The sequence below is a fragment of the Oryzias melastigma genome, linkage group LG7 (assembly GCF_002922805.2).
Source record: "Oryzias melastigma strain HK-1 linkage group LG7, ASM292280v2, whole genome shotgun sequence".
Classification (NCBI taxonomy): Eukaryota; Metazoa; Chordata; class Actinopteri; order Beloniformes; family Adrianichthyidae; genus Oryzias; species Oryzias melastigma.
This window is the reverse complement of record NC_050518.1, coordinates 13,916,057-13,934,039: the sequence shown is the minus strand read 5'-3', so window position 1 is coordinate 13,934,039 and position 17,983 is coordinate 13,916,057. Positions and strand designations below refer to the sequence as shown.

General features: G+C 38.5%; 2 protein-coding genes and 1 long non-coding RNA gene across 3 annotated transcripts in view; 1 reads left to right on the top strand and 2 right to left on the bottom strand.

Moving 5' to 3' along the window:
• Nucleotides 1-1,118, bottom strand: part of irf10 (interferon regulatory factor 10) — a 10,554-nt gene extending 9,436 nt beyond the window's left edge. Inside the window, exon 1 of the mRNA XM_024293914.2 lies at nt 270-1,118. Coding sequence (XP_024149682.1) covers nt 270-440 — 171 coding nt within the window. The 5' untranslated portion in view covers nt 441-1,118. The remainder of the gene's footprint in view (nt 1-269) is intronic.
• A 3,226-nt stretch (nt 1,119-4,344) lies between these two features.
• Nucleotides 4,345-17,983, bottom strand: part of bmp7b (bone morphogenetic protein 7b) — a 36,058-nt gene continuing 22,419 nt past the window's right edge. The window contains exons 2-7 of the mRNA XM_024293913.2: nt 16,694-16,886; nt 13,855-14,003; nt 12,120-12,317; nt 9,075-9,151; nt 7,053-7,163; nt 4,345-6,887 (exon numbers count right to left, since the gene is read on the bottom strand). Of these exons, the coding sequence (XP_024149681.1) occupies nt 6,738-6,887; nt 7,053-7,163; nt 9,075-9,151; nt 12,120-12,317; nt 13,855-14,003; nt 16,694-16,886 (878 nt within the window). The 3' untranslated portion in view covers nt 4,345-6,737. The remainder of the gene's footprint in view (nt 6,888-7,052; nt 7,164-9,074; nt 9,152-12,119; nt 12,318-13,854; nt 14,004-16,693; nt 16,887-17,983) is intronic.
• On the top strand, nt 10,251-11,033 carry LOC112159686. Its single transcript, XR_002921522.1, has 2 exons — nt 10,251-10,564; nt 10,667-11,033. It is a non-coding gene; the product is annotated as an uncharacterized LOC112159686 (long non-coding RNA).

Sequence of the window (17,983 nt, the reverse complement as noted above, 5' to 3'; positions counted from 1 at the left end):
CCATACGTGCAATTTCAAAATTGTTCATTTATGCAAATTTGATTAAACTTTTTGCCAGAATTTTTTTTTATTAAAGCAATAATAAAAATGTATTTTTTTTTAGAGAAGAATTGGAAATGTGATTGCACAACACTGCAACTGGATTAGTACACTTTCCCCTCGATTCAAATCCATATTTAACTTTTTTTTTTCTTTTGAAATACATTTTTGGAGGTTTAAAAAATGGAGTTCCACGTCACGAGTGTTCCGAAAGTTCAACTTAGATCGACCTTGAACAGAGCCGCATCCTCCGTCTGCTTGTAGTCCTTCTTGGCTGCGTGTTTCCACGGGATCCTGAACATGGTTTTGTCCTCGTCCTCCCAGCACAGGCCCTCATACCTGCCGCTCTCTATCTGCGCGATCAGCCACTCTTTCAGGTGCAGCTTTGTCCCTTCATCCATCTTCAGCACATGCTCCACGGTAAACCACTCTCACATGTCACATGTACACAACCAGCTCCAAAATAAAAAAGTAACATAAAAACTCAAACGATATCCCCGATCACGACACTCCTACCGCAATCAAACGAAAAGACGAAGCCTGGATGATCAGATCGATAAGTTTAGGGCAGACTGGTCTCACTGCAAACTAGAATGCAGAAGTCACGGATAAAAAGTGCGCTCTTTAAGCGAAAGCGAAAGGTTTTTTTTTTTGGACGCACTTGATACTTTCGGTTTCCGTACTCTGCTTGTAAAACCGAAGAATCGTTTCTCAGTAACATGACTTAAGTCGTTCAAAGATCATTTTAATCAACAAAAATATGAATTTTAATGTAATCTTAAATTATTTACATTGAAACACCCCATTCTATAAAATAACACTCAGAAACTAAAGGTTTAGGATTGTGACAGGACTAGAATCAAACAGAAAGTGTGCTTTTGGGTTACACCCAAGCCGTCAGTAACCTGCAGGTTATTCATATGAAAGAGAAAAACGCGAAGAAAAAGTCGAAGTGAAACATTCGTTTGGAGAGGAATGCTGCAGGCTGCGTGGGTGGAAGTTTCTTTTTGACCCACAGGCTCCTCCTCCCGTCACAGAAAGAACTGTCACCTCGAGCCCTCAGGTGAGCTCAACAGGTACGGGGGGAAGTGAGACTAAAAACGATACCCAGACACAAGCAGCCAAGGAGGCAGGAACATGAAAATATATAGACATTTAAATAAATAAATAAATGATTGAATTATTTTTTTTAAGTTGTAATGTCATGTTTACTCCAGCAGAGGGCAGCATTCAACACTTTTGCTTGAGGTTTCTTTAAGCAATTTAAGAATCAAATAGTTTTGTAGAAAGTCTGAATTAAAATCAGAATTCTGAGATTAATGTTACCATAAAACAGATAGAAATATTATTTTTTATCAAATTAAAATTTTAAGTTCAGTAAACTATCAACCCAAAATTTTATTTTTAGGAAAACTAATTTTAAATGTTACAAATTAGAACGTTTGTTAATTGATCCAATTTTTTCACTTTTTACAGTGTGAGATTGAAGTCAAAATTCTGACTAAATTCTGCCCTAATCCTCTTCCATATGTCCCCATAAAACCAGAATCACTTTTTAAAAAAATAATTTAATTGTTTTTTGATACTTGATCTGCATATGTGCTGTGATTATATACATTTGCTTCCTCCTTCCTTGATGTATTTCTGCATAGATTTAGTCTTGTTTAGTTTATTTTTGGTTAATTTCTATAAAAATAAAAATTCCAAATCAATTTGCAAAAATATTTGAACGATTAGTTTTTTTAAGCTTACAACTGTTGTGGTTACATTTAAAATATATATATATATTTTTTTTTTCTTGAACTTTAATCTCAGTCTGTTTCTGTCTTACTTTACAAAACATAACTTGACATTAAAATGTTTGTCAGTTATGATGCGATAGGTTTAAAAGAAAGAACACGTGCACGGGTCCACCACATCTGATGGAGTAAAAGGGCACCACTGAACCACAAAGCATGAAGTCACACTCAATGCCTTTTTCCTGTCTGATGTTTATCTGACCATCGTTTGCATGTGACCGTGCTCGATCTTTGACATTTCTTTGAGGCTGTAACTCATATTTCCTTATGCAGCAAATCATCTTTCCCATTTGTAGTAGCTTCAGTTTTATGTCTTTGTATATACTGTATATATATATATATATATATATATACTTACACTCAATCTAGTGCCCACTTGTGCCGGTATAAAGTCTGGATAAATGCAGTAGGATGTGTGAGAGCAAAAACATATTGAACACAAACATAGGTGAGTTATATATTCTAGTTTTGTTTTTTAGTATTTCTTCAGTCCTGCTGACACTCATCCTCTTGGGGAAACAGAAGCTGAGGACTGTCAATCACCCATGCCGACCCAACAACGGTGGTCAAAGTGCTCCTCAGTGGCAAGACACTGGAACCGGTTGGAGCCCGCCCCGAGTACCTAATGATTGTCCTTCTGGGAAACTTCAGTTTATGTGGTCGCTGTACCAGTCAGTTGTGGCCCATCTGCAGTTCATCTCATCCCAAAACATCTCAATGGGGTTCAGGTCAGCTGACTGTGGAGGCCAGGTCATCTGGTCATCTGACGGAGCACTTTCCTCACTGTCCTTCTTGGTCAAATCACTTACACAGCCTTTAGTATTTGTTTTAGTTTAAACTAATGCCAGATTTTTTCAGTTGTATAGATTTAAACTTTAAATGAATTAACACCAAAGATTGTTTCCTGTTAAATCCATCTTTTTCTGCTCATGCCGGACCGGGTCGTGGGGGCAGCAGTCTAAGCAGACATGCCCAGACTTCCCTCTCCTCGGCTACTTCCTTCACTTTGTCTAGGGGGGCCCTGAGACGTTCCAAGGCCAGCCGAGAGACAAAGTCTCTCCAGTGTTTCCTGGGTCTTCCCCAGGGCCTCCACTAAGTGGGACATGCCTGGAACACCTTCTTAAGGAAGAGTCCATCCGAACAGATGCCTGAGCCATATCTGCTGACTTATGTCAGTGTGAAGGAGTAGCAGCTCAACTCGGAGCTCAGAGTAGAGCCGCTGCTCTTTCACACTGGTTGGAACCACAAGAAATGGCTCAGGGATCAGGTCCGTCATTGTTCGTTTTTCCATCAAAATACTCCAAAATAAAAATGCAAAAAGGATTCAAATGTATTTGTCGTCCTACATGGCAAACTTCAAAGGTTATTAACTTAAGGTAAGGTAATAGGTGCAGGCAAGATGCAGATTGGTGCATTGTGTCATGTATTTTATGTGCATCCAAAGCTCAATGCTGTTACTGGTTGCAGTATTTAATGAAGTCCCGTTAGCTGTCCTGCAGATAGAGCGTGGAGCGCGGCTGCTGCTGGGCCGCGATCGGGAACCATTTGGTGGATTAACCCAAACCAAAACTGTAATCCTAACCTTAACTTTTCCTCCGGATGCGTTCAGCCAAGAAAAGTTCAGAACTGACTGCAGTATATAGAAAATGACGTGCGAATACCGTTGTCACTTTCATTTGGGCTAATGCTTGCTAGCATGAAACACATCAAATTATGACTTTATCTTTATCTTTATGACCTGTTAGTTGTGTTTCAATGACTCCACAGCAGAGTGTGTGAATGTAGTTTTCAGTGTCATGTAGAAGCAGTCCGAGACGTGATTCTCTTTCCTAAAATGTCTCAACTAGACGGCGTGATTGTTAGCGCACGCTGCTACCGCTCCATGGAGAAGGCAGGGGCTCCTCATCATCGGCTGAGAGTACGATCAGTGGTCCGAAAGTCACTTTAAAGTTCGTTTGCACATAAATGGTTCCTATGAACAGGTTTTAAATGTGCTAACACGGCTACGTTTCATTCCAAGAAGTCATATGATGGTAGCGTTTTGTGAGCACTGGAAGTTTCATGTTTCAGAAAGGCAAACTTGGCATTTTTGGATGTCATTGTGTATGCAAAAAACTTTTCTGTGAATATTATTTACTTCTTGAGAATTAAAATGAAATACTTATTTTAATATATTCCAGGCAGCTACAGTGTTTCTCTTTTGCATGCAGTGAAATCCGTGTGTATGACCAAAACCCTATGCAAGCTTATTGATAATCACAATACATGCATGTGCAAAAAATACCTCCAACACTTCAGACACAAACCACAGATAAAGACATGACCACACAGACACACTGTTTACTTGACAAGTTTCCGTTTGCTTTTCATCATAGGAACACCGACAGCAAACCTCAGCTTAGCAAGTCAAACGATATGACCACGATCCAAGCAAATATTTAAGCAACGAAATATCCAAGATTGTAACACCATTATGTACTGTAATAACTCCTCCAAATTACACAAATAAATCTTAAAGTGGTTTTCCTCCCAAGTTTATTGCTTCATCAGTTCAGCAGTTAAACATAGAATAACCATTGGAGCCAGCTGTGGAACAATGCTGCTGGCTCCCAATAAATAAACCCATATTTATTTATTTATTTTTTAAATATGTCAGATTACATTACAGCAGAGAAGAACAAACCTGAAGATGCTGAGATCTTTGCCAGCCTCTTTTCATTTGACTTCCATTGTTTGTGTCCGTTTGAGAAAGAATTCAAGCAGCATCATATATCGGGAAAAACACACATCCGGGTGACGAACCAGGAAATAAATACAGTTGCTTTGTTTAAAAAAAAAAATATTTACACACTATCGTACAGAAACTACAAAACCCTCCGCACCTTTCTGCTTTTATATACATAACATACTAAAGTATTATAAAAAATAATAAAATTACTGTTTCATTTGATTGACTATACAGTACAGTCACTGCTGGAAATGCATACACAGTAGAAAGCACAAAGAATGTGAGTGTAGGGAGTGTACTCTAACACCAATTTTTAAATATATTTTTTTGGTCTGCAGTTTATGGAAGTGTATTGCATTCATTAAAAAAATCTTCGTTCAAAATTTTTCATGTATTAAAAATACATTGTTACTTTTCCTGTGTTTTTTTCCTATTTTTTTAAGAACTACAAACAGGCTGAGAATTAACCTTATCTGCTCATGAAAACTATAAGATGCTATTAAGCCACAATAGCTGCATTTTCATAACATAAATGCGCAAAACTTTATCAAAATAAACCTTAAAAGTAAGCAGTTGGATCTTTTTTCTCTGTTGGATAGCACAAGATAAATTCCAATTTCTTCCACAGCACAAGCGCTCATCATCTACCAAATGAGACGCAGCCGTCTTATTCAGGTTATGGAGCGTCAAGCTTCCTGGGAGGGGATACGGATGAAGCAATTTGGGACGTCTTGGTTGGTGATTTTACAGAGGAGCTGTGGATCCAACATTTCCGCATGACACGCTCAACTGTGCATTTAAGTTTTGTGGTGTTTCCATTAAACTAAATTATTATCACAAGCCCAATTTGCGCAATTTCATAGTTAATTGTAACGACAAGTCAGTTCTGTGATTGTCACAATATCACCAGTCTGTTTCCTTATTCCTACTTAAGTTATCCATGAACCTTACAGACAGTATTAAATATCAAACAGTATAAACCATTTATTTTTGTTTGAGTCAATCCTGATGACATTGTTGGCCACCAAACAGCAAAGTTCATGGTTGACCAGGATGTTCACGTTGTGGTTGTGGTTACTTTGTCTGCTTTTCGAGATTAAAAAAAAACAAAACATATTTTTGATATACAATTTTTGGGGGGTATTTGAGATTTTTTTTCTCCAACTTTTAAATATTTTTTTTTGTTTCATCATATTTTTCTAACTTTTTGATACAAATTTTCTGTTTTAAGATTTTGTTTTGTCTGTTTTTTCAATTCTATATTTTTTTTAAAGCGAGAAGATAAGGACACGTCTACAACTTGCATTAATAACCACACTAGTTCACTCTAAGATAAAGAGAAACAATATTATGGATTTCTATTAAGTTTGTTTTAATATCAATAAGTACTTGGGATATTTTTAAGATTATTTATAGATGATTTACAAAGAAATTGCTAATGTTTGTCTGGTCTGTTTAGTGCATTTTAGTGCCTGCCTCTGCATCTTCATGAGCATCAACATCAAGACAAACCTCAAAGCTTAGAAAAAAACACTATTTCTTTATCAAAAACTCCAGCTGTAACTCTTTTCTGCATCACCACAAACAAAAATTAACAGTTAATTTTGTTAAAAATAACTAATACTTCGTCAACGTTGTGCTCTTTAATGTTTGTGAGTAAAGTTAGTAGAAGAACAAAACTGACGACATCGTGACGAGCACATAAACAGAACGTACTTATGTGACACACAAACATTGTGGCTTTTCAACTTTTATTTTCAGATCCTCCTATAGTTTTCATGAGTAGATGAGTTTAATGCCCAGCCTGTTTGTTGTTCCTCGCTTTTGTACTTCTTAAAAAAATTAGAGCAAAAAACACTTTTTTTTTTTTAATGCACGCAGATGACCTGTTTTTTTGTTTAGTTTTTTAATGCAATATGCTTCCACAGTAATAAAGTCTGACTGCTATTTTTTATTAATTAGAAAAAAACATGAGAACTTCTGAAGAAACTGCAGAAACATTATTGCCTGACGTGGGTGTGAATGTCCCTTTGGAAGCCGGTTAAAGTCTGGACCCACAAATTACCACATGAATGTCTCTGTGATCTTTTTGCAGCATTTCGAATGACAGCAGCCTCGCTCCCTCCGTCTGTCACTGAGAGGGAATTGTCAGTGAGGAGATACTGGGAGGTTCAGTGGCAGCCGCAAGCTTTGACCACCATGTTGCGGTATTTCTTGAGGATGACATTGGAGCTGTCGTCGAAGTAGAGCACAGAGATGGCATGGAGCTGTGTGGGGGCACAACAAGGCTTGGGCACTGTGTCTGGATGAATGAAATGAACCTGACAAGAAGAAGAAGAAGAAGAGGAGAAATCTTGGGTTAAAAACAACAGTTTACACATCTGAACACAGCAATTCCAACAGTGGCTTCACTGTGCTGACGTTTGATGAGATAATTAGTCTCCTAATGTGACAGCTTTTTCTTCTCTGGTTTCATGGTTACTCACAAGGGTTTGCACAATGGCGTGGTTTGTGGCGTTCATGTAGGAGTTCAATGGGAAGGCACACTCTCCCTCACAGTAAAAGGCAGCATATCCTTCAGGAGCAATGATCCAGTCCTGGTGGTGAAGCAGAGGTCAGTGGAGTTTTTTTTTTTTTTTTTTTTTTTTACACAGTGAAGCGGTATCATCCCTCATATATCATCCTGTGAGGCCAGAGAGACTAAAAAAACACATCTTATATTTTGAAGCTATGTATGTTCTCTAAAAATTAAGCTATAAATCGTGCAAGAACTGCACCTTACAGTGCATTACAGGTGCATAACAGATTTATACAACTGAGCTTGTGAATGTAATATATATCAATGGTCTTGAGCCAGCGGCTTGAAACAAAAAGGTTCTGGACCATGTGTGCCGGCCTCAGGAGAAGGTGGAAAATCCTCAACCTTCTCATAGACGCTTGTATCACTTTGCCCGGTATCATTCTCCATATTTTTTTGTTTTTAATTTAACAGAACAATGACAAACCACTCTCCACATTGAAGACCCAGCGTACGTTATATAAAGCTAGCCCAACTGTCAATCATAGATCCGAACCACATCTCCAACGCTCAGTCCGGCTCCACTAGCCCCGCCCCCTTTTTTTGCATTTTTTAAATCTGGGCTGAGAATGGAGTCAACCTCCAACTACCGTGTTTGGTTACCCTGTTAGTGTTCACTACAACCTGTCGTCAGGAAGATACTCGTAGAAAAAAAGCGTGGCTCTATGGGTTCACCAAGCGATCCAGGATTGAGATATGTCTATCGCGGGGTTCTCTTAAGAAGTCCAGAAAAACTATCAAAATAGTAGGCAAGCCAGGAGAGATTCCAAAGGTTATAAAAATAAAGCAGGGATGAGGGCAAAATGACAGACGCAAAACTGTCAACCTTTTTTATTTAAATTTCAGACTGGCACTTCTTCTTCCTGTTTCTCTCTTCACTCGCTCCTTTGGGCTACCAAGCCGCGTACAAGTTTACCCAATACCCCCTTTTCCCCCTGCAGACAGCCCGTATCCACCACGTTGTGACTATAAGGCAAAAACTGAATATGTAAGTAAATGAATTCTGGTGTCGCCCAAACAGGCCACTGTCAAAGACCTTTAACTAAGGCCTTGTTTCCACTGAGCGGTACGCTACGGTCCAGTACCTTGAGCGTTTCCACTATTAAACGAACCCATTAAACAGCTCCGACCCCTACCTCTAGAGGACCCCCATCTGTTGTAGGTCCATAGAAAAATAGAACGATCCGCTGTTGCCGCCCGCTGATTGGCAGAAAGCGATGGCGACATTAGAGAGCACCAGTATAGCGCTAAGCTAGTGCTTCTGTTTTCCTCTTTACGGTGGTATTCTTCTTAGCCGCCCGCAATCTTCTTTCAAACAACATTACATTTCTGTTAAGGTAGCAAAAGTAAAGCCATAAAAAGTCGAGCCGCTGCTGACCTCCACTGTTGCTGACACGCTAGCGGTCCGCGCCACACATGCGCTAAAAAACAAACCGCTCAGTAGAAGAGAGGCTTAAGTCTGTTGTAGCGCAAAAACGTTAAATCTAGAGTTCTTGACGACGGCCAACATAAAATGATGACTTTGTAATGTTTTAGCAAACCAGAGTCTTTCATCACATCTTTGTTTGTCAACCACAAAGGAGCAACATGTGTCGATTCTTGTCACACAAGGAGAATTTGATCCTTCTGGGGGAGAGTGTGTGTGTGGTTCTCCTTTGTGAACAACAACTCTGGCATTTCAACCAAATAGGCTTGCTTGGAAACTTGGTTCTCGCCAGGAATCAAATACTTAGGTTGCACCGGTGGCATTTTAGGGGGAATTTTCATATTCACTAAACAAAAAAAACCCTAATTAGTCTTTATATTTAAAGTCAGTGCGTTCCTAATTTGTGACATCTACATTCAGGACATTCAGTTTAAACGTAAATGTGTTGGGAACAACAATTTGTTTTTTTAAGTGAAGAAACTTTGGTGATTGATGTGAGCGTACCTGCCACCCCAAGTCGCGGAAACTGACGTAGAGCTCATGCTTCTTACACGCCTGCTTCTGATCAGCGCTGCTGTTTTCTGGGGAACACAGAAAAACGTATTCTTTAACAGAAAAACCCTTTTGTGTTGTGTAACATTTAGGAAACTGGTAGAAATCAGCCAGAAACAGAGCAAATGATCAATGAAACACTAAAACGATGTCCATGTAAATGAGTTAAGACTAACTTCTAGTGAATTCGTCAGAATTTTTACTCAAAACAATGTTATTTTCTTTTCCCTCTTTGAATGTGTGAAAAAAGACCGGTCTGTTTTCTATCCAGTGGTTTCTCTGCTCCTCAGGCGACCACTGGGGCTCTGTGGTACATTAGCTCTTGAAAGCTGTTCACATTTAACATGATCAGGAACGACTGGTTCTCATCATCCAGTTAAAGAACACCGGTATTCAGATCTCCAAACAGGCCCATTTGGCCCATGAGTGGTGGCCCCAGTTGCCCCACATCGCTCTGCAGATGTGTTCTGCCATAAAAGCCTGTGCTGCCTTACCTCCATGCAGGGAACTTGGCCCCGACTGCTCTGCGATGCTTGTGTAAATAAACAAAGACAGCAGAGGGGTATTTGAAGCTGGAGGACTCTAACATTTCACATAAACACGGCCCGCTCACACCTCCAAAACAAAGATGTTCAATATGTTTTGCTGAGGAGTTACAACCAACGATACGTTGTCACAGTGCTGAGCTACGTTCACACCGCCCTCAAGCATTCACACAAAAGTGATTCATTCTCCTGCGCTGTTCCGTACGTTTTCGGCACGTAAAAACTCAGTCATGGTTTCAATGATTTCAGCAATCTTGGTATCAAAACGTTTAGCTCGTTCAGGACATTTCTGCTTGTACTTTTGGTATTTATAAATATAGGAAATGAATGAGAAATTGTTTAAATCTTAAAAAAAACTTTGGATTTAGCAACATGCTAGCTGTTTGTGACTAATTTAGACATTTTTCCATGTTTTTTTTAGGCTAACTCGGACTTTAGTTGATAAGTTAGCATTATGCTAGCTGTTTTGGCTAATTTAGACATTTTTCGAAGTTTTTAGGGCTAATTTGGAATAAAGCTAATATTTTAACAACATACAAGCTGTTTTTTCCATTTTTGTTTTTGGCATTTAGCTAGTTGTAGTAGAGTGGTAAATGGCTTGCCAATCCCCTATGTGTCTAAAATCTGCAAATCTATTAGTTACAGTAATAATGTATTTTAATTATTTTTCCTTCTGTGACTATTAGAAATTTTGCAATAAGTGTTACTGTTTATGTGCTGTTACTTTACATGTTGTTGTGTTTAACCACTAGAGGGCAGTGTTGCGGACGTTATCGCTGGACATTTTATTTTGAAAAGACGCAAAGCAGTCGTTTTTCCTGTTCGTCTTCCTGTTTTGATGTCTGCTCCGCGGTTGTTTCATCTGCATGATAAACAAAATATCCACGAAGTTTTAAGGTATTTTACTTAAAAGATGTAAAAGCCATCTTTCAATATTACTTCATTGTAGTATTTGTTGGTGTTTCTGCATGATTGTTGAGTTTTACATGGATTTTACAGAGGACGGAAATGTGCGTCGTGGTAGTGAGAAAGCCGTAAGAGACGCGTAGCTTGTGAGAAAACGGCGCCATTTCCAGCGTTCCTGGGTGTAAAACAGTTGAAAACTGTGAGTTTTGTTTGATTATTTATTTGTAACTTCTCCAATGACTTGTAAGTAATTTTATTTATTTATTTGTGTTCATTCTCAGTGGTCAGAGTCCACTGCCGTATTTTTATGTTACTTTCTTTAACATTTTTGTTTGGTAAAATCCTTTGCCACGAGACCAACCAGTTGTCAAAGAAATTCTGAGATTTTGTTTTACTTGAAGCAAGTCTGTGAACATTTTTGAGTGTGATTTAAAAATAATAAATTGCTGTAAAAAACCCAGTGATTGTGTCCTGTGAGGCAGGCTACATAGTATTTTAGCAACCTTTAGGCTTCAGCCTTTTCAGCCAGCCTAGCATCTTCAGCATGCTGTCTGATTTGAAAAAAATCTCTCATTAAGTGTTTTTATCTTAATATACATACAAAAACAACAATTTTAAGATTAAATACTTAAGTGAGAAATAAAAGATATATAATCTCAAAAAAAAATTTATAATCTTACACAATATATTCCATACGAGTTAAAACTTGGTCAAAAAGGGTTTTTTGCTTATTTTTATTTATTTTTTTTATTATTATTTTTTTATTTTATTAGACTTTTTTACAGTGATTCAGCTTACAGCATTTATACTAGCACTATCGCAGGTAATGACATCTAGTTTTTGTTGTTGTTGCTATTATTTTATATTATAACTATTCTTCATATTTGATTTATTCAGTGTCCTTTACTATTAACATGTTTGAAAATAAATAAATAAATAATTGAAAAAAAAAAAAAAAAAAAATAAGAAAAAGTTAATTTAAACATGCAAAAAAAAAAGCACGTTTAAGGCTTCCGAGTTAAAAACTCTCGCATTCACATGTTGCTATTCAAGTCTCTATGACGGTTTTTGACTTATGCATTCAAAATGCACAGCCATTGAAATTTAAACCAGGACAAAAGTTACAAAAGTTCCAATGGTTTAAGAATTGATCATAGAGGAGAAATTCATTATTGCGATTTGTGCCTTGATAGACTTTTATGACAGTCTTTCATGTATCGGAATAGAGCTGTAAAGGAAAAAGCCTTGAACAAGTTTGCAAAATTTTTACTGCAACATTTTGGACCAAACCTCTTCCAACTGTAGGTGGCGGACATATGTTAGTAAACAACCGAAAAAGAAAATGAGGAAGAAGCCCCTCCCTGTTTGTCCAGTGTGAACACCATAAGCTAAAGGAGCACTCAAGAACCTGCATCACATACCCATTGTGAACGTAGCTTTACTGTGTTTGTGTGCAGTTAAAATAGAGACTGCTCTGCTCTTAAAATGCCTGAACGTTTCCCCAAATTACCAACAGACCAGGCAAAGTGAGTCTCCCTCTGCTTACCTGCAATATTGGCCACTCTGAGAGCCTCTTGGCTCTTTGCGTTTTTGGATCGGTTGCGCTGTTTGGTCCCTCCGGAAGCAGAGCGGATGCTTCGCAGGTGCACCTCAGTGGCTTTGAAGAAGGCCACCATGAAGGGTTGTTTATTCTGAGGCCCATTACGACCAATCAGCCCCGCCAAAGGAGGATTGATGCTCTCTGCTGTATGGGGGAGATATAGAGGACAATGTCAACATACCAGGAAAGATTTTTTTTTTATAATGTAACAAAACATACACAACAACTAAACACAAAACTGCCTTGCATTTAGTTTTTTTCATTGAACTTTCCCTCTTTTTCCTCTTCTCAAAAATGCCAACAACAAAGCAGCAACATCCAAGCTTTTGAATTGTGTGTCTGTGAGTGAACGTGTTCATATATCTTTCCTCTTCGAAACAGTTCGTGTCTGATCATCCTTCCGTGGTTTATCAAAGCTTCAGCTCGTTGCTGGCGACAGGAAGTCCCATGCGCTTGTCTGCACACGCTCCCCCATAAAGCTTCATACCAGATCCAACATGCAATCATACACCTATGAATATGGCCTGTGCAGCAGTTGAAAGGACGGCAGTGTCTCTTCTCCTCACCTGACGTGTAACATCCTGCCATCCGGAGAATGATAATATTCTGCTTGAGATAAGGTTTTTCAGTGACAAACATTTGAACCTGATGATGACACAGGATAACGGCGTATTTACCCCCACATGTCTGTGAGTGATGCTGAGGGCATGAGGGCCAAAGATGTGGTGAAAGAAGAGGAGGTCTTTTCTGCATAGACTCTGGGAACAATCAGCTGATTTTATGAGGTTGACCCTCATGTCTGATAGACTGATAAGAAACTGAATAAGTCTTTAACTGAAAAGAGCTTTGCAATATCTCATCTAAGCACATTCAATTATGTATTTATGTATAAAAGGTCATCTGATGTATGGCTTATGTCTTGGACCGGTCTCTAACTGGTACCTTAACCCAGAGTGTTTTATCATGTACCATGTCATGTTTCAAGGGTTGGGGACCCATGATTAAAAAATAACAAGCTGGGGACACCCAAAATGTCAAAAGTGACGCAGAGAGCATACATTCATATATGACTAATTGGGAGTTGGAATGTTCAGGGAAAAACATGGAAAAATTCAAATGAATTCACAGATTTTCACAGACTAAGACACAATTACCGGTACAAAAAAAAAGTTTGACATTTTTTAAGAAGCAAGTGGTCGTATCTCGACTCTCCATCAACGGGGAAAGTGTACAGAAGGCTACAGACTTCAGATTATTGAGCTGAAAAAGGCCCAGCAGAGACTCTACTTCTTCAGGATGCTGAAGACTAACATCTGTCAAAGACTCCTGCTCGCCTTTTACCGGAGCAGAATCCATCCTGACCCACGGTACTTTGGTTCACCACCAAAAGGTTCTCCAAAGGGTCATAGACTTGGCTTACCACTTCACTTGAACTACACAACTCCCACTGTTTCAAGAAGGGCCAACACATACATCGGGGATTGGGGACATATCAAAACACATATAATTAAATTAAATAAAAAAACGTACAATTTTAAACGATACCAGTTTTTTTCTTAACTTTTTTTTTCATTTTTACTTTTTCTTAGAATCTAACTGCCTGTTCATGGAAAAATCCTAGCAGGCCCATAACATCCACATCTGTGCCTTATGGGGTTACACCTCCATGACGGCGTCTCACCGTTTGTGCTCTCCAGGACCAGCTGCAGACCCAGGTTTCTGCCAGGGTTCAGGACCCAGTGGTTGCTGGTGGCCGTCACGTCAAACACCAACCAGCCCTCCTCTGCGGCCCAAATCACTCTTGAGTCCAGCAGAAAAAGGTCTGACTCCCTGGAAAGAAGGAAAGTCAATAAAAAAGACAAATAAAAAGTAAAAGTTGAGGTAGCGAATGAGAGTTGAAGCAGTTTTACAAAGAAATGACATGGGAGATGGAGGAAGACAGGGAGTAAAGGAGGAAGGTGAGGAGGTCTCCAGATGGTGAGGCCCTGGGGAGCACTTCATTTTCCTAATTGAGGATAATGGCTTTATAAATGAGGACGTCTTTCGTACGCTGCTCACAGTCCGTCACTGGATGGAATTCTGTGGGCGAGCCAGAAAGCCAATAAGCGAGAGGGGTAAAGAGAAAAATAAAACACAGCTGTGAAACGGGGAAAAAAAAGACAGTGTGAAAAGCAGTGAGAGAAATAGTGCGTGACCAAGTCAGAGCTATTGTCTGATGGTGAACTCTACATCTCTGCTCTGTCGCCACCGAGGAGTAAAATCCCGTGTTCTTTATGAGGCCGTTTGTGCGTCCCGACCCATTTTCTGACTGAACAGATAATGTGTCACAGAGCTCTGCTTCATTCATGTACCCAGGCCTCTCCCTGGCAGAAGAATAAATGACTGTGTTGTTCCCTCCAAACAACAGAAACCTTCAGGAGGGGCTGAAGAGGGCAGCTCATGGGCTCCGATGGCTCAGATTAACCTCACGGATGAAACTTAATCTCAGTTTCATAAAATACAATTAATCAGAATCTAATTGATCTAAAATGGGTAATTAATTGGTTTCTTAGCTCCTAATTGTTTTCTGTGCAATCTCATTCTATTTAGTGTTTTGTTTTTAATTTTAAGGAAGTTTTTTAACTGTGACACAAATGCCAACCCAATGTTCATAGGATAAAGTGTATTAAATAAACATGTTTAATTTAATAAAAACAAAAAAATCCCAAACGATTTCATGTCTTATAAATAGACAGGTAAAATCGGTTTGAATGAACAGAAAGTCTAGTTATCGAGGGTGGGAATAAGAAAAGCTATTCTTCATCCCACCCCCCTTTTGAGCTAGATAAATATGTGTCTGCAAAAATAAATACATTTTAAAAAGTGCAAAAGTGCACTATTGACATACAAGTGCAGAAATGTATGTTTGTATTAACACATGACTTAATAAGCATTTATTACATTTAGATGATTTAAATGTATAAATTGAGGTGCACATAGATGATAAACTATGTAGGTTTTTACATCAATCTTGAGTTGAAGACATTTTGTTTGCTCAATGCTAGCTCCAGAATGCACAGATTTTATATGCAAAACTTTGGCAAAAAGTTTGATCTTTTATGAGTTAAAAGCACATATTATCTTATGCTGCACATTGGTTACTAGCTGTCCAGAGCTGCACTGAGATGATCCTGTTTGGCACAGAACGTCTTTTATTTTGAAAATAAGTAAAATAAATAAATAAATAAATAAAAAATGAGAGATGCTAGGTTCTTTTTATATTTTTGCTTTTATTTTTTGCCAAAAAAAGACATAATTCATGTTTATTGTTTAAAAAAACAGGCTTAAAGACTAAAATAAAGCTTTGTGGCTCCTTCTAGGTTTGATCAGTAGAAAACGAGCCCAAATGCCTCTTTTACTGTTAAAGGTTGACTGACTTGGAATATAGTGGTTAAATGTATATTTTGAATGGTTGTAAGTATCAAAATAAAATAAATAAAAAAATGGTGACAAAAGCTTCTGAACTATTCAAGGTTGAAAGCATTTTAAATGTTTTACACAAAGTAGAATAATAAATTAGATTAATGAACAACAAAAAAAAAATGGAGGTAGAATTGTTTATTAAAAATCCATTCTGATGAAAGGTGCACTAGTAATGTTAGGTGTGAGGGACTGTAAGCTAGCAGGAGAGCATGTAAGCAGATGGATGATGGGAAGTGAGGGTGGACTCACTCTCTGCAAAAAGTATCGCTCACAACTCAAGTGAATTTCTAATGATCTACTGCCACTCTGCAGAAACTATGTCCTAGAAAATAAGCTCAGTGGCCTAGTGGTAGAGTGTCCACTCCGAGACTGGAAGGTCATGAGCTCAAATCCAGGCCGAGTATGTCCCGCTAATGGGACTTAAACTTTATGACTCAGTTGTTTTTTTTTGGCAAAACATGACATAATCATAATTGAAATACCTCTGGGAACAATTTTACAACAGATAATCCAAGAGGGTTTTTAATGTCTTCCATTTAGAAAACAGTGTGGGTTTGAACTTCCTTTTCCAGGAAAGTCCCAGACTAAAGAAACCCCAGATTTTCCTGATCCTGCATCAAGAGGTTTTTGGCCCTATTCTTTGCAAGTTCTTGTTGTTTGTTTTGAGTCACATTTTAATGGGGTTGCGCTCCACTGACTTTTACAGCTCACAGGAATTCCAGCAACCAAATTTGTGTTTAAATACTGTTAGTTTTTTTACTCATAGTGTACCGCCATTTAACTGTGTCAAAGTCATAGTTAACCTTCTCCGATCGGGTGACCTAATATTTATGCAGAAGACTTAATAGTTGACAGTTTTAAGCAAAGAGATTCACTGTCAGGGTAGCTTTCTTTTATGCCATAATTTAGTCATCTTTCATTCATTCAATCTAATTTATTAAACCCACAATGGCAACAGAGGAGAAACAAGAAAACCATCACACTGTGTAGTTTTCCCTGTTTAACTAGCCATAGAATTGTCAGCTTCTGTTGGCACCACTTGATCCGGCTTAGCTCACCTGTCCGAGTGCTCCTCCAGCACTTGGTAGACGCTGATACGGAAGGTTTCGTTATCAAAACGTTCATGGATGAAGTCTTTATATATGCGAAACTCAGCAGCAGTGACTGCCTCACCCTCTGGGATACGTGACAGATCAAATCTGAACTCTCGATGATGCCTCCGAACTGGCAGGAACTCCTTATCGTGTTCCACTGAAGAAAAAGGAGCACAGAAAGTTCCCGTTAAAAAGATTGTATTATAGCTAATACAAAACATAGGAGCTTTTCTTTAGCGGTTATAGAGATGGAAACTCAAGAGAATAAATACGTTTTCTGTCCTGTGGTTCTTCAACCCCCCTATATTCCATCAGTCTCAGTTGTTAGCAACAAACTGACATATTGTAGCTTGTCAATCTGTGGAGCAGTTCCAGATTAGACACATCTACAGACATGCAATTCAAATGCTGATTTACGATGGAAGGAACATTTATGTGAACTAGCACAAGAAGCTATGCATCTGGCACACACACAGAGAGGATAGAGAGATGTAGGCAGACTCTTGACAGTTTTACGAGTCTCTCTCTTTCCCCTCTTTTCCTTTCATTGCTCCGGAGAGTCATCCAGAATGCCCTTCATCTGTTTCTTATGAGCTAGGGCTGTTTTTTTTATTTATTTTTTTTTTTTTTGTACCCCATGCATTTCTTTTTTTTTTTTTCTTGAGAAACATCCTTGCTTTCCAGTCCTTTCTGTACCTTCAAGTCCCCTTTTTCCAAGTACGGACACTCTTGACCTCATGGTCATGTGATCAAAAGTCATCAAACCTACAACTCCAGGTTTCAGCCAGTCATCCACATGAGGATTCAGCAAAAACATTTCGAGATAGAATTTGTTTTCAGTGTTGTAGATTTTTACCCCAACAACTAAATATGGTGAGCACAGGTCATGTGCTTCAAAACAGTTTAAAAACCTGGTATTTTATTAAAAGTATATGGGTTTCTATAAGATGTGTGAGTTAAAAAGAAATAGGCATCTCCATGCTATATTCACACCGGGCTCAAAAACGTGTCTTCAAGTGACCGCTTCCAATTAAAAACTCTATAGATATGTCTAAATTCCTTCCCTACTCACTATATAGTGCGTTCGCCATTTTCGAGTGCTGTCCAAATCTAATATTCCAAAGTCGAGTGCACTAGAAATTTCCCTGAAGTCTCTGTGAAAAAGTAGCGTGCATCGATGGTCAAAACATTAGTGAATATAGACCACAATCCATTGCGGTCAAACAATTTTTGCAAAAAAAAAAAAAAAAAAAA